Source organism: Strix uralensis, chromosome 1 (assembly GCF_047716275.1).
Source record: "Strix uralensis isolate ZFMK-TIS-50842 chromosome 1, bStrUra1, whole genome shotgun sequence".
NCBI lineage: Eukaryota > Metazoa > Chordata > Aves > Strigiformes > Strigidae > Strix > Strix uralensis.
Genome location: NC_133972.1, coordinates 23,731,228 through 23,755,539, shown reverse-complemented (window position 1 = coordinate 23,755,539; position 24,312 = coordinate 23,731,228). Strand labels below are relative to the sequence as shown.

Sequence of the window (24,312 nt, the reverse complement as noted above, 5' to 3'; positions counted from 1 at the left end):
GGAATTGGTTCTGTTTTGCTTAAACCACTGGTGGTGGGGTGTTACACACCCAGACAGCTGGAGGGTGGTGCCTGCTGCATCTGTCTGTTCATATTGATGATAAATTAATAGCTCCCTTGCTCCAAACGAAGTTACGGTCCTGGCAGCCCTTCCCTGCTCCTCTTAGGTAATTCCCCTCTGCAGCCAACATACCCCAGTAGAAAAAAACGTTCACGTGATGCTTGTCAGTGCAAAGGCTGTTTGGAGCCTGCGCCGCAGCGGGCACACGCTCCCGCCTGTGGATGGTGTCGCCTTGGCGGCCGCAGGAGCCATCAGCACGTGTGCAGCGCCCGCAAGAGCCATCAGCACGTGTGCAGCGCCCGCAAGAGCCATCAGCACGTGTGCAGCACTCGCTGCAGTGCAAAGCCTGGGGCTCAGCTCAGCCAGCAAAGGTGGCGTGAACCCGGGTGGAATCAGACACGCTCTGATTGTAACTAACTGCCTGCCCTGAGGGCAGTGGTGAGGGTCAGCCAAGAGCCTCGCCTCTTCCTCAGCTGTCCTAGTGCTGCGAGGAACCCGCGCTGGCTGCATAGCTGGACCAGACGCCAGGTCCAGCCTCGGCCTTCAACACACATGAGTTTTACTTTAACGAGCTTCTGAGAAACAGCGCGCGCCTCATCCAGCTCCTATTAATTCTAGGTTATGGTCGTGAATGGAAGTTTGGCAATGACATGACTGGAAAATGGATATGTAAGATTATTCCCTCTGGATCTGTACAAACAACTTTCTATGACCTGTGCCAGACACTAATTCAGTTTCCTCTTTCCGTTGCCTTTACTTGTTTTTTCCAATAAAGTCATCCTATCTGTTGGATAAGACTGACGAACACTTGAAATGTGGCCAACTACTAAATGCTGACGGTTCCTATAAAAAGCAGGCTGTCATCTTTTTATTACTCTAGCAAGCTCTCTCTCACAAAATGGTATTTCAATTCCAGAGCAAGATAAGACCAAAAATCCTAAGACTGGTTTGGTCTTTACTTTCACAAGTAAGTACAAATAATTGATCCAAGAAGTAAAATTTTTAGTCAAATTTAGACCCTTCAGTGTCTCTGGTAATCATGATTCGATACACAAAAATGGTGAATTCAGATTGTAACTATGGAAACATAAGCTGTATGCCTGAAAAAATACCTGTCCAAACTGATCAGCAAAAGCAGAGCAAAAAACATGGTGACAAAATCTGCATTCAAATCCAGCAAAGCATATCCAATTCATTGCAAGGGAAAAAAAATCCTGTAGATTATAGTGAAAAATGGGAGCCTCGCAATGTGATTTTTTCTTTTGACACCTGAGGCATTATGAAGAGGAATTCAAGGTGAGGGCACATCCATTGCAGAGCATTATCAGAGGCACAACAAAGGGTGATGTCTGGAGCACGTCAGTTGAGACAAAGAGGGAACATGCTTACGTGGTGATACAGTTTCTTCCCAAAAGTCTCTCTCTGTGCTGCACGCTGGCACATTATCTGTAAAGCAGTTTCAGCCGCACCAAGGGACCTCATGCAGTGATGAATACGGCCTGGCCCAAGCCGACCTTGAGCTATCTCAAACCCCCTTCCCTCACCTGGATGGAAAGAAAAACAGGCACATGCAGACTCCTTGATTCCTGCTTGAAATGATCCATGGCTCTGAGCAGAAGTGGCCACATAGCACCAGAGCTAGAAGCAAGCTTCTTAAAAGTTTATTTTGCAGAACTGTTGCTTGTTTACTCCAACTACATCTATACTGACACATTGTTAATAATACAGCACAAAGCACACTCTAAGATGGTTTCTGACAGAGTTTGATTTACCTGTTTTAATTTCAATCTTGTTATTTTTACACTGAAAAATATATCTGTAAGATCTGGTATGAGAATCTGGGCAAAGACTCGGAGGTTTCCAGGTCCTAGGGCTACTCAAGAAAGAAAGCTCTTTCAGTGAAATAAAAATAGCAGAGAGGAGAGAGATAGAAGAAATTGGGATTTCTAGTAAGAGAAAGAAGCAGAGCAAAGGTGTTTAAGAGTAGGGTCGATATAGCGCTGAGGGATATGGTCTAGTTGAGAACTGTCAGTGCTAGGTTAACGGTTGGACTAGACGATCTTCAAGGTCTTTTCCAACCCAGATGATTCTGTAATTCTGTAAAAGTTCTCCCTCCAGACGGTGCTGGCCTGCTCATTCTTTCTTTTTTTTTTTTTTCAGTTCTGCTAAGTTTGCAGGCACCCAGGCTTGGGTGGCTGTGGACTACAGCAGAACCCTCTTTCTAAAAGTATGTAATGTCTGTGAGAACTGGTTTTGGGGAAAGAACACCACTGACAGTTTGTGCTTTGCTCTACTTCGGGAAGGTAGATGACAGCTGCAGCTGCCCTGCTTCCTTCATTCACCTTCCTGCTCTAAACAAGTTATGTCCAAGCAGTAGGTAGACTGCTAAAGGAAGAGTGGGCTCCCTCTTACGTGTGTTTGAGACCCTGGCTCCACTGACCACAGCAGTTTACACTAACTTACGGTGATTCATAAAATAAACCACTGTTTCATAAAACTTGGCTCATTGCTGTATGTATTAAAAAAAGAATTAATATTGAAACTCACCCAGTATTATATTGGAGACAGGTACTCGCACATCATTAAAGTGTATCTCAAAATGTCCTCCATGGATCTCATCTACAGGCATAGAGAAAACACAACAGCAGGGTAAAACAAACGAGGATAAAAATACAGGCCTTCAATTGCTAAACCCTTTTCTAGATATGCATTTTACTGATTTATTTGATATACGATATTTATTGTATATGTGTATATATGTATATATATACAATGCAGCTTCTGAGACTGCTAACAAATTAATATGCATAATAGCTGATAAATATTATCACCTACCCAGGTAGCCAAACACTGAGAGGGGTCTTATCAGCTTTAGCCCTGGAGTGTCCATGGGAACAATGATCATACTGTGCTGCTTGTACCTGATCAAGACAAAATGCACAAGTTACCATTAACTTTGAGCCTCCCCTTCTGTCCCCTCCCTCCACTTCTTTTATTTTCGATCCTCAGTTTAGGACTCACATAAACCCAACGTTGAGATTTACCTACACCGAGTGCAGCTGTCCTGCCTGCGTGCAGTGACATGCGTGCTTCAACACTCCTTGAATCACCAGTCAACGAGTAGAAATGTACTACTGGCATCTAATACACCACTACCAAAGCACTACTACTTCTGTCACTTCTGTGCAAGTATTTCTGTATCACCCAGTCAATTTCCTCCCCCTCCGCCCCCCGCCTTTCTTTTTTATTCTCAGAACGTGTTTATCATCATCACCATCTTGGCTTGCCTATAGTTTAGGAAAAAAAATCCCCATGTTTAAATTCCTTCAGAATATTTAAGGTCAGTTATTAGTCACACAGAACTGGAAGAGACATCCCACATCCCTGAATTCAGCCTCCAGCTCTAGCAAGCGCAGTATCACATAATCTCCTCCATGAACTTCTGTTCAGCTTCCAAGAATTCAACAGGTGCCACTGTCTGTACAGCCACTGGACAAACCATCCTGCATGCTGTGAGCAAGTTACGGTTTACTTCTCAATGGAACCTAGCCAAATCTAAAAACTTAAGATAATCAGTGGAATTTGGGCTAAAATCCAACTTAGATACAAATGTTCCAATTCTTTTGCATTACAAGCTGTGTGATTTTAATGGAACCAGTCACGAAGCATTTTATTCATCACTTGTGTAAGTTTTGTCAAAGGCAATTTTAGTTTGGTAGTAAGAGTTGAACCACATCTTTATTTTAAGCAAGCAGAGGGAGGTATTATATTGCCACACATAGGAATGGAATGAGTAGGTCTCATTAAAGATGTGCAATGCTCTCTGCTTACACAACTTCACATAACAAGCATTCCATGTTTCAAACTTAACTTTCCATACCTACAGGTTACTGTGTGAAAAACTTAGTAGATAACTGCAGGTCTCTGATGTGCCACCTGTACTCATTCTGTTCAGGGAAGCTCTGAAAAGTTTTATTACCATTTAAGAAAGCAATTCTTACTCTTGCTAATTGTTTTATATACTATCCTTATGAAATAAAGCATAAGCCGGAGATAGTTGTTGGTTGAACAACTGATGCAGACTAAAACTATTCTGACCAAGGTAAAGTTAGTGAATCCCCAAAACTTTCCTGATCCAATTCATCACACAGCTCTGCAAACACCAGAGCTACTGCAATGGAGGGGAGGAAGTGCGCCGATGAAAGCTGGTAACAGCGAAAAGGTTGGGAGGCTTCAGTCAACAGCAGCTGACACCAAAACAGGAGCTTGGTCAGCAACATTTTTCTCTTAAACAGACACATGCACAAATTTAAAACTCCTCTGTAATGCACAAGCACATCCAACTGATCAAGGCAATTAATGGCATTTCACTTAACAAAATTTTTGCAAGCAGTGACTCCTTCAGGAAACAAGTTTTATGTAACTCGTTGAATCTCCTGGGAATCCTTACCTGGATGCTGAGGAGTTTTTGGTTTTGCCCATTACAATTGCAACTTTGCAATTTGGGTTCCCAGCACCTTAAAAAGTCACAAACACAAAAACAGCTTTCAATATAAAAATCTCAATGTAGAATCAAATGAAGTTTCATACAAATAAATCTTCCTCCATTCCTTTTGTGATACAGGAGCAAAAGCATGCAATCTACTTCTGTGTTTATACTCTGAGTAATCAGACTGAAACAAAATAAATCTTATTGCTTAACATGTAAAAGGGAGTTGACTTCTTGTGAGGGGAACAATGAAAAGCCAAACATCCAAACCCTCCAGGAGCCAGCTCCATCATCTATTCCTATGAAAAGAGAACAAGAAGGTACTTGAAATGGAATCTAATTACTTCTGTCTCCATTACAGCTAAGCAAATAAGTCTGATACAGAAGCACACCTCAGGGCGAGGAGCGGCCATTTCAAAAGTAAAACTCCTTAAAACTGTAAAGACTGGAGGATCTATGTGGGAATGAAATGCCGACCACATTATAAACAAATTCTGCAGATAAGGCTATCACAGGGTTACCATGATGACTTTGCTACTACTTCAGCATAACTTCTCTGGAATGAAGGTTCATTCCTCCTTTATGCAAACGATTTCAGTTTGCACTTCAAAGAAAGATCTGAGTGGAAATCATTACCTGAAAATAATCTGCTAGCACTTCAAGCCATTGGTAACATTATTTGAGACACGTCTTTGTAGCATAAAGCTAGCATTTTAATGTACAAGTCCTAAAGAAGATTCTACCATTAATTAACAGGACATCTTATTTCTAAGAGCCTCACTATCTTTTTCTTTAAAGGTTTCTTAGTACTAAAGCATGCTCTCATTCCTTTCAAAGTCTCACACAGACAATAAAGCTACGGAGAAGGGGGCAGGATTATACCTGATGTACGTACAATCAGTAAATTTTTGATTGCTTTCTCAATGCAGATGACAAGCTTTTCAGGGATTTAATTCAAGATTTGTTCTGCACCAACTAGGTTAGTTTTAAGGTCAGAAACAAAGATGACTTTTTAACTTCTCTGGCAGCTGTTATCACAAGGTTTGGGAGCCTCTGGTCTAGACAATGCAACCACCTGGCTTTGAGCTGAGTTACTTCCTCCTTAGAACAGCCACTGTGATGGCCAGGAAGCAGAAGAGAGACTGATTTTGTTCTGATGAACACTGCCTATTTTGAGGGCCAGGCTGCTGGCTGTTTATATTCCTCTTTTGCCATATGCTTTTCATCCACTGTTTTCAAAGTGGGGTTATATTTGTGGCCCATGAGCTGTACAATACTAACGAGCTAAAATATCAAAGTGAAAAGCTGGCGGTGGGGGGCGGGGGTGGAATAAATCAGCTTAGTAAAAAAAAGGTAATCTCAAACAGTTGGCTCATTTGGGCAACTGCAACAAGTGGGTAACCAACCCCAAAATAACACAACATATGCTTTGCAATGTACTACCCTGCAAAGAGAAATGCTACACTCTTAAGGGGTATTTGACTCTTCTCCTTTTCCACAGAAAGTAAAGAATTGCACAAGTGGTCTTTTCTAAACCACATTTATCTTGAAGTGAGGTTTACAACAAAAGATATTTTGACTTTCTGGAATCTCTTCAAAACCTGTTTTGTAAACAATCCTCAAGTTACATCCCTGCTTCAAAAAAAGGCAAATTTCACCATATTGTATGAAAAAAAAATCAGAAGAAGCTTTCATGCTGAACTTAGTGAGGAGTTCACTGAGAGCTAGACATCTGGTTAGATGCTCTAAATCATTAGTACAAGTTTCTGGAAGGCAAATGAATACCTCCATTTCATATCTGCTTTTTCCCGTTTAAACACAGCAAAGAAAGGCATATTCCTGGCCTTTCCACTCCTTAGGGTTTGAAGTTCTGAAAACCTAAAACAAATTTTATGCAACTTTGACCCATAAATGCCAGAAAGAAGTTCTGGTCTAATGCAAGACTCTGAAATACTCCAGTGCTTTGGAAGAAATGCTGACTGCCTGGATGGAAAAAATCTCTCATTTGTACATGGCATTTTTACATTACTTACAGTATTCAAAGAAGCTGCTGGAGGATGGGGGGGAAGAGTCAGAGAAGCCCGTCATTTTGGCAGGAGTTAGAAGTAATTTTGCAAGCAACTCACAATTGAACAAATAGAAATAGCAGAGATTTTAGAAGGTCAGTTTTAAGCATATTTCCATATTGATAAGCTTTTAAATAAGCATTTTAAGATATATGTCTGCATAATCCATCCAAAACCTTTAAACCACAATGCTGCTACATTGGGAAACATCCTAAATTTAACTAATGTATTATATTTTTTAAATCTTCATGGCACTCACATAGGCAAAGACTACGATATTTTAAAATGTGCTTAGAGGGTTGATCACAGTCCTGTTAGAAGCCTAATCTTTGCTATCAGGGGGTGTAACATCCTTAAGATTACTGAACTTCACACAACCAATTTATACAGGTTCCTTCTGGTAGAGGAATGTGGCGCAGACACAGACAGTACTTAAAGAAGCTGGATAGCACTTAATTCTTGCGATCTAATCACCTAATTTTCAGGATCCAGTCTTCAAATTTTTGGCTGACTAAGGCAGGATAATCTACTACTTGAATGCTCAGAATACCTATGACTCTCGCTGTGTTGGCTGCCGCAGGGCTGAACCTGGTGGGTTACCTTTCTCTGCTAAAGATCGGGGGTCTGTGGCAACATTAACAGACTTGGCAGCTTCCTATAGAGGCACTGATAAACACATGTTCTGGACTCTCCTACAAGAAGAAACTGGACTGAACAGGGTGGGTGTCAGTGTAGTATTTATTGTTGTTATATGGGGATCTTCTAACAGAGAGAAGGGGACCCCCCCAATAGCCTGCAGTAATTTCTATCCACTAGCACAATGTATTCCATAGTTTTATCTCATCTTTTCCAGAAACACTGCTGGGTATCTGGTAAAGATTATAATGGAGCTGCGAGCAAATTGGCTACAACCAGTGAAGACAGAGACAATGCTGGCGTTCTGCAGCTAATCAGCAAGGGCTACACAGTCCTGCCACTGAATGTGGCTGCTAGTTGTTCCCAGCTAGAGCTCACAGTCTCAGATGGTGCCAGTTTAGGCACGGTTTTTTAGGAATGTTTTTTTCCTCACCTTCATCCCACGTTTATTCAGCCACAAGCGCTTCCTAGTTAAAGAAGATCCATTGTCATTTTGCATTCACTCTTATTAAATAATTTTTGTTATTTTTGAGCCTATAGGGCCATACTGAAATGTATTACATGCCAGTATTATTTCTGTACCCTGACTGAAAGGTTCTGTCCTCTCTACACGCTGCAACATTATGAGGAGCTGAGGCAGTGTAATAAACAGCACAGGATTTACATGAACAGCCTTCCTACAGCCTGCCCACAGGACCTCTCAGGCACTGGTAACACAACCATCTCTTCTGTAGGCAACGCACAGAGATATTTCCCTGGGAGCTTTCTCAGTTCTAGCCTGACTGTTTCATCTTGTTGGGGACCATATCAAGACAAAGCCCATTCAGAACTGAGAGATTCACTTATTTTAAAGAGATATAGCTCAGGCCTCTAAGCAACAACATGACTTGCGAGAAGTAGACGTGCTGGAAGCAACCCAAATGTCTTATCTGCCATTGTGAAGAACACCAGTGAAGTACTCAAGATGAAAATATTGCAGAAATATGTACAAATATTGCAGCACTCATTCTCTACACTCCAGTTCCTCCTCCAACCCATTTTTCTTTCTCATTCTGAATGCAAATGAAGCTAGAAGCATGTGGAAAACATCTGCCTGTTACATTCTTAGCTGCCCATCTTGAAGAACCTTTCGTTTCACCTATTCCAGAATAGTTGAAGCACAGACAGATGGCTAGCTAATCTAGCTGTGGCAGGTGCCTCAATTTAGTCAGTGTGCCAAAATCAAAACCTGACCTCTGGTCTGCTCAAAGTCTCTCTCTGTTGTTTGGCATCAATATTGCATTTACTGAAACTCATTAGACTGCTACAGGATAATTCAAACAAAATAAAAGCTCTGGAAGATGATGGAAGGCTCCTGACACTGTGCACGAGGTACTCTTCACAAGAGACTAATTTGAAGCTGTAGAGATTGTGGAAATTTAACCAAGATCCAGTCATTTTAGGAATTCTTAGCACAGGTAAGTCCATGCCTCAGTGCAGAAATACTAATGTCTGCATGTGAACTGCAGAACTTCTCCATCTTCCCTTTCCTGTGAAAGTTTTGACTCTATAATGCAGACAGCACACTACAAGTGGAAGAAACCTCATGGATAGAATAGCATCTATTTTTCTTCTACAGTATCTGACTAGCTTGCAGTTTCTGTAGAAATATTATCAAACACTAACTTGATTACGAATCTGACTGGTAACATTCAGGTCCCTGGGAACTCTCCCACAGGATACAGGTCTATCTGCTTATACTCTGGTTGACAATTTACCACTTGCTTTCACATTTTGTTCCCTACCACCTTCCTTGTTTTGTTCAGGATCACATACTGAAAGAGCAACCTCCCTCACCTCACAAAAAGCAAAGTCATCTTTCTACTGCATCCCCTAAAAAGTTACTTAAAAGGGGATATAAAGATACCTTAAAACCTTATATAGGCAGCCACCAACAGCACATTAGTGCCCTGAGGAAAGAAGTGACTCCCTACAGGTAACTCTGCCCTAGACAGACCTCTCCCTCCTTCTCTCTTTTTCACTTTTTAAATGTGTGATTTGATAACAGCCTTCTGATGATGTAAAAAAACCAATTCAACTTTAAGAAATAAAACAACCAACACCACAGTGAAATAGTAAGAGAGTCTTGACCTTCCAAAGAAAAATCACATTCTGGTTGTAACAGGGAGGAATGTAGGAAATGTGCATGTTTGATATAAGCACAGTTTCCAGGAAAGCAGGATTTATTTATTTATTTATTTAAAACTGGCAAGTCAAAATGAAAGCGCAACTGACTTCCAGATGAGGGTGTGGTGCTTGAAGACAAAATACAATGTGTCAGACCAACTCAGATCATTTCACTGAAGCACATCTCAATTGCAGTACCTGCTACTAGTCTGCTGACAAAAGAAGGTTAGTTTTGTTTTAATATTTACTGCTCTGTATGTTAAGTGTGATATCTTATTTACATAGAGAAGAGCTAGGATTTATTCTTAGATAAGTTGGCTTTACAGAGAGACATCATTTCTCTAAGGCACATGCTCATTTTCAGTCTTAAAATTGGACTTGTTCAGTAGAAGAACAGAATACTGCTTAATTCATTAAGTAAAAATCTGTCTGTTTAAACTGGGGATATTAACTTCATTCAACAAGTATCCATACAATCCCACGTCAAGTTTAAACACACAGAAATAGTGAATTTGTATCTAAATGGAAGGCTGGAATAATTCTGCAAGAAATTATGTAAAGCTGTCTGTTATATCTATTAATATACCTCCTAGAAAACAGTACTGGAAAAAACAGCTGAGGTTCTGAGCTGTTTGGGTACTTGTGGTCGGTTTTGTATGTGATAAGATTCCTTTCTGTCATAACGTCCTGAGAAGTCTCCAGCTGTGAGATGCAGCATACCCACAGCAATTTGATTCTGTAAGAAATTCCACGTGGGCATAGGGTGGCTCACTGTGTGGGATGGAGACTAAACTAAGCCTGTTCCACCACTGTTCAGCACCTGAGTCCCAGGGGACTGCTCTGCTTTATGTAATGGGCACCTATACGTGTGCCTGGGAAACAACATTAACAGGAATGGCAAATACGAATAGGTGTGTTAGCCAAAACATAACTGTGTTTTTAAGGGAGAAATACCAACTGTTCCATTTTAGATAATTTTGTTTCCGTCAAGAACTCGGGTCAGCCAAAAGCGTATCAGGCAGCGGAGCATGTTCCTTGTGACAGCCAAACCACTTTGTGATACACAGACTTCTTAGAGTTTGCACTGAAATGTTTATTGTTTTGCTTTCAAGCAAATTTGCCAGTGATCCAACTTGATTAAGCATTCCCAGATGGGTTCTGTAAGAAGTGTTTTAGACCACAACCAAATCTTTTCAGTTTAACTTTTAATTTTCTTTTAATCTTGGCTAAGTGGATTAAACTCTTCCACTAATAAAAAAATACGTTTGCTGTTGCTGTCTGAATCTCTCCTCGAAGTACCATAAAGCTGCAAAAGATTACCCCGCTGAAAAATCCTGCTAACGCAGCTTGTTAGGCATAGAGTAGACATCCTTTGCCAGAGTAACTAATAGAATTACTGTATCTTTCCATTCTGCACACCTCATTTAGGCAACAGTAAATTACATTACAAGACCTAAAATAAGAGTAATCATTGTTTAAGGTTTAATGGGAAGTGTTTTGAAGTGTTAATAAAATAATCCAGAGTCATTGAGGATGAAGCTAAATCAAATAGATAATTTCTAACTAATAGACTTTTAAAAAAAATTAGATAGCAGATTCACTGAAAAAAAAACCAAACCCAAGCAGAAATAGAAATTATTAATTTCTCTCTATTTAATTGGTTTGCATCCCTGGATACAAGTTCAGTTAGTAACTTGTTTTTCCTGGTAGACAGAATTGAAAAAATTAAAAATTAAAAAAATTAAGGCATGCTGTTTATAATAAGGGTTTGGCAACCCTTTGTTTAAACCCTTGTCTAAAAACCAGAAATGGTATTTGGAATTTTTCCAAGCTTGAAAAAGCCAGATTGTAGCTCTGGGGCAGAGTATCAGATAAGAACCTGATTTCAGTAACATTGGCCTGAAATTCTGAAACACTGCAGGTGATGAGAAAGGGGGACGTGTTTTTCATTCTCAGCTACTTTTTGCTACTGCTGTTAAGAAATCTTAATCCCATTTATTTCAAGAAAATGGGGCACTGCAGGACAGTAGTTTACAATAGAAAGAATTTCAGCAAATTAGTCCATGAACAGAGTTAAGAAAAAGAAGAAAATACTGTAGGACATGACTGACTTAAGACACGAACACTCAAACTTCCACCCTAAGCTGGCAGTGAGAATACAGCCGTAGTGTTTATGGAGTGAATCTGTCATCAGATAGTACTTGAGAAAACAGCAGAGCTTCTAAGTTGTTTGGGTACTTGTGGTCAGTTTTGTATGTGATAAGATTCCTTTCTGTCATAACATCCTAAGAAGTCTCCAGCTGTAAGATGCAGCATACCCACAGCAATTTGATTCTGTAAAATTCCAGTGGGCAGGACTACGCCTGTTCCACAGCTGTTCAGCAACTGACTCCACTGCTATGCTCTGTGTAATGGGCATGTATATGTGTGCCTGAGAAACAAACAAGCCCATTCTCCCTGTATTATATCCCAAATATGCCAAACTTTATGACAGTAGGCACAGCATACTACTGCTTGCCTCTCAGCTTCAACCTGTTAGTATCCTTATCCACTCTATGGTAATAGCATTTGCAGCCTTCAACTGTACTCCTTTGCTTTGCAGAGGCTGTAGAGAGGAAGGCATAATTTCAATCCTATAAAGGGACAGACCAGTGGATTTTTTAATGGAATATTATCAAACACAACTGAGTCAGAGCAGTTTAAGCAATGATGGCTCCACAGCTAAAATGTGGAAACCTGTGAAATGCACTCCAAGCATCTTGCAATCTCAAACGCTAAGGTTAATGAAAGCATTTCAGCTGAATGCATTTTACTTTGCATTGCACACACAGATGTAGTCAGTTACCCCATTTCGTGTGAGAATTTGAGATGGTCTGTTCTGCCTCCATCACTGTCTAGTTCTACTTTGATTAGTTACAAATGTATTCTCAATATCCAACTTCTCTAAACTTGAGATGTAGAAGCAACCCTAAGCAAGGGTTTTAGGTTTCAAGAGAAATTTTAAAAATTAAAACCAGTACTATTTCTTTGGAGTTCCCTTCTCACCCTTTTTTTTGTGCCTTGTAGCTTTGCCATGGGCTGGGATATGAATAACTCAACCACTTACTGGATTGAGGATGAGGAGGATGATCCCAACTCTGATATAGATTACAACACATATGAGCTTCTCTGTGAAAAAAGCGATGTGAGAAATTTCACTAAATTATTCCTCCCTGTGTTCTATGCATTGGCTTTCACTGTTGGAGTTGCTGGCAATTCATTAGTGGTCGCAATTTATGCCTATTGCAAGAAACCGAAGACTAAGACGGATGTGTACATCATGCATCTAGCCATCGCTGATTTGCTCTTGCTCTTTACACTCCCTTTCTGGGCTGCAAACGCAGTGCAAGGCTGGGAACTTGGAAACTCAATGTGCAAGCTCACTTCTTCTCTGTACACCATGAATTTCAGCTCTAGCATGCTGTTCCTGGCCTGTATCAGTGTGGATAGATATGGGGCCACTTCTGAATCCCGGGGTCGTACAAGAATGGGTAAACACTGCAGTGTTACCTGCGTCTGTGTCTGGCTGTCTGCCATTTTCCTCAGTATCCCCGAACTGGTATTTAATCAAGTCAAGACACACAATGACAGGAATGAATGCCTTCCTGTATTTCCAATGAACATGGAAACGCTCTTAAAAGCAACCATTCAAATCCTGGAAATTATCCTGGAATTTCTGCTTCCTTTCCTAGTAATGCTGATCTGCTATTCAGCTACTGCTAAAACAATCTTCAGATCTGCAAATGCTAAAAAATCTAGACCCTTCCTGGTTCTGCTGGCAGTAGTGGCTACTTTTATTATTACCCAGCTACCTTACAACATTGTTAAGCTCTGGCGAGCCATAGATATCATCTACATGTTGATTACTGACTGTGACGCAAGCAAAACAATCGACGTTGCACTCCAGGTCACCAAGAGCATAGCTTTGTTTCACACTTGCCTGAACCCGCTTCTCTATGCCTTTCTGGGTGCCTCTTTTAAAATGCATATTATGAAAATCGCAAAAAATTATGGATACTGGAAAAGACAACAACAGAATGGAAGACCTGAAGAAATTTCTCTGAATTATGAAGACCACACTGAAGAAACAATTAGTTTCACTATATAGACTCTCCATTATTTCATTATCTTATATAATCAAGGGAATTACTAATTCATTCTAGGGGTATCGTTTCAGCAGCCGTTTCTCTGCAAGGCAACTTTCAGATGAATTTCTGAACCTGCAGACTAGCCAAGACACTACAGCGCAGCAAGAACTAAACACTGAAATTCCTAGAAACAACTAAAGATACTTACTTAAAAAAAACACCAAAGAAAAAACCCAAAACCCAAACACCTAAAAAACCCACAAGATTTAAATTTGAAAGTGTCACAGTACTAGGCAGTTAAGTATCTGCGTAATGAACAATCTGTACATGTCTAAAAATCTAATTCAAACAGAAAAAGAAACCATCAGCAATAAAGCAGCAGTACAGGAACTTCTGTACCAGAAGTTACTAATTTTGTGTTTCTTCAACTATTTTGTAAAAGTTAGAACATTTGTCTAGTAAGTCAGTTCGATTTTTTTTCCTCAGCTATCATTCCATACATACCCCTGCAGCTTGAAATGAGGTATACGTTCATGGCTGAGAACTGAGAGAGAGAGAAAGAGTGGAGAAAAAAGCCATTCTCTACGTGTTTCCACATAAACCACAAAACCCAGTAATTCCTTCTTTGTTAACTACCAAAAATGACCTTTCACCTCTCCTTTTCTGCTCATCCTGAACTTAACAAGCCCAGTGCCCTATGGGAGGCACATTCTGTATCTCTGTAAACGCCAAAGCCTTAGCAGAAATGTAAGAAAAAGTTAAGTTAATCTTCAGATACAGCACCTGGAATTTCCAGTCACAATTTGTACAATGAATCAAACACTGCAATAACTGTATCTGCTAAAATATATGGAGATACAATAAAATCAAAGAATACAAAAAGTGCACTGGCTTTCATTTATTCATCTCTTTATGTTGCTTTGTTTTAGTAGGTACTGACATCTCTCATGATAGGCCAGCAAAGGCTAGAGGCCTTGCTCGATGAATGAGAGAGGTTCTGACTCCACACGGAGCTCATGCTCAGTGGGATTTACAGTTTTTCCACGGAGAAATACCAAAACTGTCCCCTACCACAGTGCTGGTGAGGATTCCAGGAAAACAGCAGTTTTCCGTGACTCTCTGGAAACATTTCAAATATATTGACATACTAGCTTTCAAAAAGAAAAAAGGAGTATTACAGCATACTGTCCCTGACTTCAGGCATCCCATGGGCTCTGACAAAAAGCCTGATCTATGGCTTTCAAAAGCCAAGAATCTCTAATTTTTAGACACTGTTCCTAGTTACATAATTATGGACTGGAAGAAAAAGCTCTAAAAGGAGAGACAAGAAACAACAGTAGCATAAACAAGACACAAACCTCTTCTCTCTGTTTGGATGACAAAAGCTTACAGAATTTCTGCCCACTATTTTGAGAAATACTAGGGCGTGAACAGGTAAGTCAGAAGTGCTTGACAGATAGTCTACACATACACCATAAATCTGCCATCTTTAAGCCGTACTGGATTTACTGTAGATGTGCAAAGCTCCCATGCAGAGCATGGTAAGAAACTCCGGTTCTTCCACAAAACCACTAACTCCTTACATGTGTGATTTATGACTTGTCTTCACAAATACAGAGTCGTTGCACCCAGACTGACATTCTGATGAGGCTGTCAGGCTTCTGGAACTCCCAAACATCCAAGGTCCTAATTTCCCACTCGGAGTAAAAAGGAAAAAAAACCAAAAAACCAAAACCAAACACAAAACCCTCAAAACGCAAAAAAACGACCAGGCAGAAAAGGAGACTCTGACTAAGACAAAGCTGCATGTATGTGTTTCTCAAACTGCTTGAAATTGCAGTGCCTTTTATGTGTCTGTCCTTATGCAAATCTGACTGTCCTAATTATTTTTATTAGAAATAAGACAAACCAAATAATGCTTACTCTCTTATGTTTATGTTTACTCTCCTTTTTATAATTCACATAACTAATTTTACAAATAATATTTTGTGTGTGTGACCTTCTACAAACTTTCCCGTTACTTTCTTAGGAACTGCAATGCACAGCTGGGAGACACTGACCCAGAGCAAAGGTAGCAGCCAGCAGTTAAGTGACACTCTCAGGTCGAGAGACAAGACCCCATGCCTCCTTTCGCCACCGGTTTTGCAGTACTAGAAAAGAGAGAGAGTCCTATCTTCTGGTGAGTCTAGGTATTGCACAGGCATGTATTAGTAAGTAACTGCCGTGCTCAAAGGTGCATAAATGAAACATTCAGGTTTCACTCCAGTTAGCAACTCAGTTTATTTAGCTGGCTTCCAAACTCCCACAGAATGATGATTTTCAAGTTGCTGTCACATATGTTTAGCTTAAAAAGTAACTACTACAGTATCAGGGGCATTTACCACTTACAGTACAATCCATTGATTTTTCTGGGAACAATAGTGTAAGAAAATCACCTGTAACAGTCAGGCCAGCAGCATCACAGGCTAGTTTAAAAAGCAGCCAAATTTTACTGTAACTACACAGTATAGTCAAACTTCACACACAAACTGCCAAAGACAGCTTCATAAAAACAAAGTTTAAAGGCTACAGCCATAAACGTATAAGTTACCTGATGGAAAGAGGTAACATATAAAGAACAACAGTAACATTCATTCTGTGAAAAAAATTCAGAGCTTCCAAAAAGGGCCCAAAACCCCAAATTGGATTTGAGTCTTGGCCTTTGTTTCATAGAACAGAAACTCAGTTTAGCTCTTTCCATTGTTTACATTCTATTGCCTTTACTCAGGAAGAAACAATTTCTCATCTCAGAAATGGAGCATCTATCTTTTTGTTTCATCAGTTCTTGGAAAGAATTTTAGACTTAGCCATTCTTACTTAGGGTTTCCATACTTACCACTGCTCCACCACTTCTTGCCATTGATCACATAACTGTTTCCATCTCGCTCAATGCTGCATTGCATATTGGTGGCATCACTTGAAGCCACATCAGGTTCTGCGTTAAAGAAAAAAACAAAACCAAACCACTGGATTAAACATACAGGCAGTACTACATACATCACAAACATAGGCATCTAGATAAACTCTATCAACAATGACACTGTTTTGCTTCTCGTGGAAAAGCTGTTTACAGAACCTCACTCTACTGGTGGTCAAAGGCTTTGTTCTATTTTCCAACAACCTGTTATTCCCAGTCAGTTTAAACTTGGTTTTGGGCTCAGACTACCCTTTATAGTTAACAGCCTTCTTCCTTCCCTGAGGTTTTTAAATCCTTCCCCTTCTAATGTACTTACAGATAACAGTCATATCTCTCCTCAGTCTTTTTTTCCCCCGTGGCTCTTCTCAAGAGAAAATAAAGAGGCTTAAACTACTTAAAATGGTTGCCAGCAAAATGTCATCAATGATTGTTTGGAACAGGAAAGATTCTTCCTCTCTCCTTTCACCCTTAACTTCTTTTATAGGTCATCTTCTTTAAAGCAAAAGCATCTCTTTCCTCTTGGGGAACACAGTGAAACAGAATTTGCAAAATAAGGGTCCAGCTCTGCAAGGCTGAGTTCTCTCAACTCCTGCTGACACAGGAAGATCAAGAATTTGACATCCCATGTTCAAAAGCTACCAACCTCTACCAAGAGCCAGGCCTCCCAAAGATGCTGAATGCCACAAGCTTTCAAGAGCAAAAATGAATATAATGCTGAGCTACAGACATAAAGCAAGCATGCTGTGTGTTTTGCAAGTTATCTTCAGGTTATGTCTTAACACCTCTACCTACGACATACTGCAAAACTACACGGCTTTAAACACAATAATCATACTTGTACCTAATTCTATCTTTCTAGAGAACCCCAAAGCACATTACAAAAAATGGTAAGTTCTATTGTAAGCCTGGTTGGTACGATAAAACGTATTTTACTAGTACTACAAATAAACCAAAAATATACGGTAAGCAAATTACTGTAAGCATGAAAAATGGTAACTATCAGGAAAGGGCAGCAAGGGTGCTTCACTTCGTATGAACACCTCATAGATGATTTCATATTCAAACATATTCACAGATACAGTGGAAATTTCTGTATTAATTCATTAACACATAACAACTTGTAGTTTTATACTTTTTGCATAAGCCATGTGAAATTTCTGCCAATTGCTTCTAACCTTCTTCTGGAGAAAAATGTACCTGTCATGCAGAAGCAAGAACTAATCTTCCCTTCTAGAAGAGGCTCCAGCCACTCTTTCTTTTGCTCTTCAGTCCCATATATGTGCAGGACCTCCATGTTTCCAGTGTCTGCAAGATATCAGTGGCCATGTTTACTTCTTGAGACACACAACTCATGAGGCATAAAGATGCCCAAGTTTTTAATGCTCTCAGTATTGTAGTTAAGGGACAGGGCCGCTAACCTGGTGCATGACAGTTGAAAACTTCAGGAGCAAAGAAGCATTTCCCTGTCTCTTCAGCTATTAGCGCATAGTCAAGCTGGCTGAGACCACTGACATCTGGGAGAAAAAGGTTCCACAGACCTTCTGCCTTGGCCATTTCCTGTTGAAAGAATCAACAGAGGAAAACATTAGCAATAAATCTTTAAAAAAAAATTAAATTCTGGTTTGCTGCCCATTTCCTTCCTTCCTTCCTAACATACTGTCCAATACGTCTGATGCCTTTTTTCAGTAGCTATTTTCAAGAGGTACAGTCTTTGACTTAAAGTTCAGACATGCCCCTCACAGAACTCACTTTTGTTTTTCTCCTCTCCCATTCATATCTCTTCCCTCCTTTTGCACACTTTCTTCTTCCTTTCCTTTCACTGTTCCTCACAGTTTCTTTCCATGCAGTAACTTCTCCAGCAGAATATGCGAAACATTCTTACGCTCTATGTCACTGCCTGTTTCTTTTACTGCTAGACTGCTCAAGAATATTTATTATCCCATACCTTCAGTCTCTCAAGCAGTGGTGGTTTCTTCCATTTTTCCTCAGTATTTCCATGTTCAGCATAGTATTTTATTATTTCCTTAGAGTAACAATTAAAAAGATACTGTTTAAATTACGAACACGTCACATACACAAGTAATAATATGGTGTCTTTTCCAGCCCTACATCCCAAGAAACCAGTAAAAAAATTATTCAGAACAGGTTTTTATGATATAGTCAGTTGCATTATAAAATTAAATATATAATTGAAAATCAATCTGCAATCTATTGATTTTGCAAGACTTTAAATGCATCACGGAGATGACCCCAGTCAGTACCTTATTTCATACAGAGAAACGATTTGGGGTGGTTGAGGTGAGTGAGGCATGGCACTTCAAAGCTGGGCCAGAAACTAGTTTTAGAACAAATAAAAGTACTGCCCTCTTCTGAAAATCACACAGTAAGACAAATTCCGAAGTAGAATTTACAAGTCCTGATTCACAATCTCTGTTATCAGAAATAACTTACAAGTATAACACTAATCATCTGCAAAACTTGCATGGCTCTTTGTGGTTCTTTTGTTTTTAAAGCAAGTACTTTAATTATTGCAAGGTTTCCTTGGACAACCCAAAACTAGTTACAGACAGACTTTTAAGAAACTTTGCATATCAGGAGTTTCTGCTCTCAACCTCTCCTTGTGAAAGGCAGATGCATTCATAAATATTTTAAATTAGTATGTTCTCTGCATTTCTGCTTGACTGCAAAAAAAGAAAAAAAATAAATCAAAAAGCCAAAAAACCCAATTCTGCAACAAAAGTCATCTGCATTTCCATGAGACTAAAAGTTGAACCAACTTTCTAAGTGAAAAATTTCTAACGTCCTTGGGGCAAGAATTAGAATGTTTCATCTCATTTTCCCTTCCACTATTTAAGGACTTTGGTAGATATTTCATTATCTGATTTCAAACCTTCAGCGGTATTAGATATATTCAGGAATGAGGCTACACTGATACATTGTGGCATCCCATTTTTTGTCATAAAAGTCACACCTTAAAAAATAAAGCAAGGAACAGAAACATTTAACTTTATATGGTTAAAAACAGCAGTTTCCATTTTTTTAACTGTCTTTCCATTTAGTATGTAAGAGTTCTAGATTTTTGTTAGTATTAAAAGTATTTTGGCAAATATATTTAAAAAGTAACTCTTTTAAAAAAGAGTAGTTTAAAAAGTAACTCTTAGCATTCATTAACAACGCATACACATTTTAATTCTGAAAAAAAATTAATGCAGACTATGATGATTTCTGTTAATATTTTGCAATGCCACAAACATCACTGCATGAAAATAAGGCTGTTTTGAAAAAAGAATTTAAAATTGGAGGACGTGACTTCTATACATAGCTTTACATTTTCATAAACTCTAGACATAAATAGGTTTACTATAAATAGTCATTTACAAATAGGTTTACTAAACTAAAAAAGCTAAAAGCTCTTACCTTCTCAGCTGGATATATGTGCTGCTTCATGAACTGCTTGACCTTCAGCAAAATTTCTTGGCCTTTCCTACTTTGATGGAACAACTCTCCAGAAATGCTGTGATGTGTGCTGCTGAAAGATGACCTAGAGAACATTCAACGCAATAACAAGACCAGATTTTCCCTCATAAGAATATAAGCTTTTAAATTTAGGCATTTAAATAAGTGAAGATGTTGTAAAAACTTTGCCTTGCCTTTGACCAGTAGTTTAGACCACTCTTACCTTTTTGACAGCTCTAACCCTCTCTCTGCCAAAGGTTTCACAATCTTAGCAAATTCATGACTATTCTCTGCAGAAGCATTTCCAATGAGATATCTAGCATATACACCCTAAAAGCGAAAGAAACACATATATAGTATAATTCTGCATTAAAAAATTGTCTCTTTAATAGATTGCTAATTTCTTCAACTATGAAAACAATGCTTAAATGCACGTGTTCTTAAAAGGAAAGAATTAGCACTCAGACACATTTTACTGGGACACATTAATATTGTTTCTGGTCCATTTCTGATACAATGGAGATGCTTGGTACACAAGAGAAAAAAAACATACCCCAGCTAAAACAAACTGTAGGCAAATCACAGAAAGTACTAGAGAAAAGAAAAAGAAAAAATAAATGTCTGCACATGATACTGCAAGCAAGCCCAGCCTGTCCCTTAAGCCAACTGACAACAGTATCCACACATGATTATTATCCACAACTAAATTAACTACCCACATACAGAGTCTTTCTTCAAATTAATATCAGGTGTCTTAGCCCACATTTGGCACGCTGAACTCAGTTAAAATCTACTTATGCTCTATAATGGCTGAATATCTAATTAGTTACTTCTGTTAACAATGAACCAAGGAAACTTATTTTCTCCTATAATTACATATCAAGATTGGCTCCTATGCTCATAATAAGATAAGTTTACAAGACACCCTTTTTCATCCGTGTGTGGCACCAACAGGATCTTACTTATCTATCCTGCTATCTACTTTCACAAGAGCTGACAAAACTTAGAAAGATCTTTGTTTCTCTGTAATACAGGATTTAAATTAGCCAGAGAGTGCAAAAAGGTAATGACAAAATTGCCTGCATACTGGAACATCAATAAGACAAACCCATATATCCATGTTCACTTCATTTTTAGCCTACTTTCCTAAGAAGTTAGGTATATCTAACACAATGTACTTTATGTAGCAAGAATTCCATCTTAGAGGGTCATAAGCATCCAAGATACTGCTTCTAAAGGATCAAACTGAAATACAATGGTTCCAGTTATTTTTTAAATATTATTCATATTTTGAACATATATTAACAACTATAAATACTCATAATAAAAATATGTGACATTTCTGCAAGTGTGAGTGTATTACCTGGGATATTGCTGCCATTTTAAAATATGACAAAGCAAGAAAAAAATTAAAGTTGGATAAAGCAGTGCTAATACCCCGGCAGCGGCAGTAAATGGAAATCAGCTCTTGAAATGAAGGAGTTTCTACAAAAAAACAACAGATTATTTTATAATACTCAACATCTACTATTTTTTCCACCTTATTTTTCAAACATTTGAACAGCTTTTCAGCTTTATGAGATATTCCATTTACATAGTAAAAAACATGATTTGTCATTTCTCATGACCTAAATGTGATATGGAGAGGCAAAAGGAAATAGGAGTTGTCAGAATACCAGATAAGCATAATACTTCCTATCACCCCTCGCCTCCACCCCAGTCAGGAAATTAATTTCACCACTGCAGGGGAGAGGGAGGTGCCTTTTTTTTTTTTTAAATAAATTATAAATTTACATTTAAATTTCAGTTTTCTTCCATTATCTCTAAGAAAGGTTCAAAATAAACTTTTACAGAAGGACCATACTTGGCTAAGCTTGTTAAAAGAGGACTACCTTAAACCTCCTTATCAGCATGTTTCCTCCAATGAAGATAACTATGGAAAAGTTCTTTTTAAATGCAAAATGATGTGCTTTTTATAATTGTTTATAAAGGTAACATATCAAATAGAAATCAACCCTACAATTTGTTTCAACAAAAAGATTACAGTTTCATACCTATGGTGCCTTTGAAACCCAAGAAAGTTCCTTGACCTAAGTCCTTAATAGATGCAGGCCAAAAGTGGAATAGAGTGGCATATGCTAAATCTGCTAAAGGATGGCCAGCAGTTGAAAGTTCCCAGTCCAGCACTGCCAAAACACGAGCCTTAAATAAAAATAAAAACCTCAAGTGAATGCTAGAAGATAAATTCTCCCCATTCACAAATGTACAACCCACTTCAATACCCAACAGCTTTATTTAGTTACTATGTGTTTATAATTAAAAACATGCACTGTACCTGTCTACAGCACAACCAGTTCCTTTTAGCTCTATGTAAGGATCTGCAGAAAATTAACATTTACATAGTGACAGAAAACCAGGCATTTTTCCAACTAAAATCTGTTTTAAATTCTACATTTTTGAGTAGTGTTCTTCCTGTCAGAAACTTCTAAACTCTTCTAGTCAAAATATGACTGAAATATAACATCCTAAAGAACAGTAGTATTGCCACGTGTGGGGTTTTTTTTTTGTTTCCAGTCCTGTTCAATAGACACTGTTACCCAGTCCTTTTGCAGAGATACTCATGGACAGATCAGGCATTAAAAAAACTAATTTATCACAATATTATGCATAGATTACAACTTATGTGGGGAGTTGAATTCCTTAAACAGGGCAGTCAATCACTGCCCAGCTAGTGACACAAGCCTCTGCTGCAAGCATCCTTGCAATGGTGTCTTCAGCTGTATGGGCTGAGACTCCCCAAACTGTCGTTCTGATGAATTCATATAATCCAACTGGTCTGTCATCCAGACCAGCCCCTCCAGCCTACTCATGATCCATGGCTACCTGAACTATGTGCAAAAACTCTTCCTACATGGTCATTCCTGCATATACAGGAACAGTTTCCACAGATTCACCCCTGTACTCGGCCCTGGTGAGGCCGCACCTCGATTCCTGTGTTCAGTTTTGGGCCCCGCACTACAAAAAGGACATTGAATTACTTGAGCGTGTCCAAAGAAGGGTGTCCTGGTTTAGCCAGGATAGGGTTAAGTTTCCCCAGCAGTGGCGGGGGAAGCTCTAGCTGGGTTATTCACCCTGTGGAAGTCACATCCTGTCGCTGAAGCGGGACAAGGGGTTACCCGTGTGTACTGTGGGATTTGCTCTATTCTCACTGCTGTATTGGTAGATATTTTGCTCTGTTCATTGTTATTACTGTTATTGTTATTGTTGCTGTTTGTTGTGTTGCTGTTGCACTGTTGTATTAAACCTTTCCTTATCTCAGCCTCCGCGCTTTGTATTTCACTCCCTTTGTGGGGGAGGGGCAGCGGCCACGTGGTCTCAGACCCCGGCAGGGGCTAAACCACCACAAAGGGCAAGGAAGCTGGTGAAGGGTCTGGAGCACATGTCGTAGGAGGAGCGGCTGAGGGAACTGGGGTTGTTTAGTCTGGAGAAGAGGAGGCTGAGGGGAGACCTCATCGCCCTCTACAACTACCTGAAAGGAGGTTGCAGAGAGCTGGGGATGAGTCTCTTTAACTAAGTAATAAGTGATAGGACAAGAGGTAATGGCCTCAAGTTGCGCCAGGGAAGGTTTAGACTGGATATTAGGAAGCATTTCTTTACAGAACGGGTTGTTAGGTGTTGGAATGGGCTGCCCAGGGAGGTGGTGGAGTCCCCATCCCTGGAGGTGTTTAAGAGTAGGGTCGACATAGCGCTGAGGTTAATGGTTGGACTGGATGATCTTCAAGGTCTTTTCCAACTTAGACGATTCTGTGATTATTTAAATTCTTTCAACTACTTCAGGAACAGCTGGGAGAGTGCCTGAGACTGCCAGATTCTCCACTCAGGGAGTCAATCAGCACGTTTAAGCCTACAAACTGTCTATCAACTGATCTATGTGCAACAGTGGGAATCCCTGGGATCTGCTGCTTTGTTGTGAAGCACGCATTGCGGAGTCTTGGTCACAAATCCCAGGCATACCTTCTGGTCACAACCCAGCAAATAGCATGGAAAAAAATAATGAAAATGCAATTATGTTGATAGACAGGTAACTTACATTTATTTCCACAAACTAGAAAAAAAATAATCTTCCTTTTCTCTAAAGATGAAGAATTTTTGGGGTCTCTGTGATCTATGTGTGCTCCATACCTAAGCAGCTTTGGCAGGTTTTTCTTTGCTTCCACTAGTATCACATATCATGCAGTCAGATCCCGTTCCAAAAGTCACTGCTGTTAACTGAAGTCATACCACAGATTTCAACAGGCTTTGGATCAGATAGATGCTTATGTAGTTTAATGAAGTGAGCCTTCTGTATGTCCTTAA

General features: G+C 39.4%; 2 protein-coding genes across 3 annotated transcripts in view; one reads left to right on the top strand and one right to left on the bottom strand.

Moving 5' to 3' along the window:
- Nucleotides 1-24,312, bottom strand: part of ACAD11 (acyl-CoA dehydrogenase family member 11) — a 31,493-nt gene that overhangs the window by 1,865 nt on the left and 5,316 nt on the right. The window contains exons 6-17 of one of the 2 annotated variants that reach the window (XM_074859928.1): nt 22,011-22,158; nt 21,320-21,441; nt 20,180-20,286; nt 19,918-20,041; nt 18,446-18,523; nt 17,919-18,057; nt 17,698-17,805; nt 16,420-16,518; nt 4,511-4,577; nt 2,896-2,981; nt 2,608-2,679; nt 1,450-1,604 (exon numbers count right to left, since the gene is read on the bottom strand). In XM_074859928.1, the coding sequence (XP_074716029.1) occupies nt 1,450-1,604; nt 2,608-2,679; nt 2,896-2,981; nt 4,511-4,577; nt 16,420-16,518; nt 17,698-17,805; nt 17,919-18,057; nt 18,446-18,523; nt 19,918-20,041; nt 20,180-20,286; nt 21,320-21,441; nt 22,011-22,158 (1,305 nt within the window). The remainder of the gene's footprint in view (nt 1-1,449; nt 1,605-2,607; nt 2,680-2,895; nt 2,982-4,510; nt 4,578-16,419; nt 16,519-17,697; nt 17,806-17,918; nt 18,058-18,445; nt 18,524-19,917; nt 20,042-20,179; nt 20,287-21,319; nt 21,442-22,010; nt 22,159-24,312) is intronic. The other variant, XM_074859938.1, reaches the window with a different exon arrangement.
- Nucleotides 9,433-13,776, top strand: ACKR4 (atypical chemokine receptor 4). The gene is made up of 2 exons (XM_074859953.1): nt 9,433-9,642; nt 12,484-13,776. The coding sequence occupies exon 2, from the start codon at nt 12,491-12,493 to the stop codon at nt 13,562-13,564; it is 1,074 nt and encodes a 357-aa protein (XP_074716054.1). The 5' UTR covers nt 9,433-9,642; nt 12,484-12,490; the 3' UTR covers nt 13,565-13,776.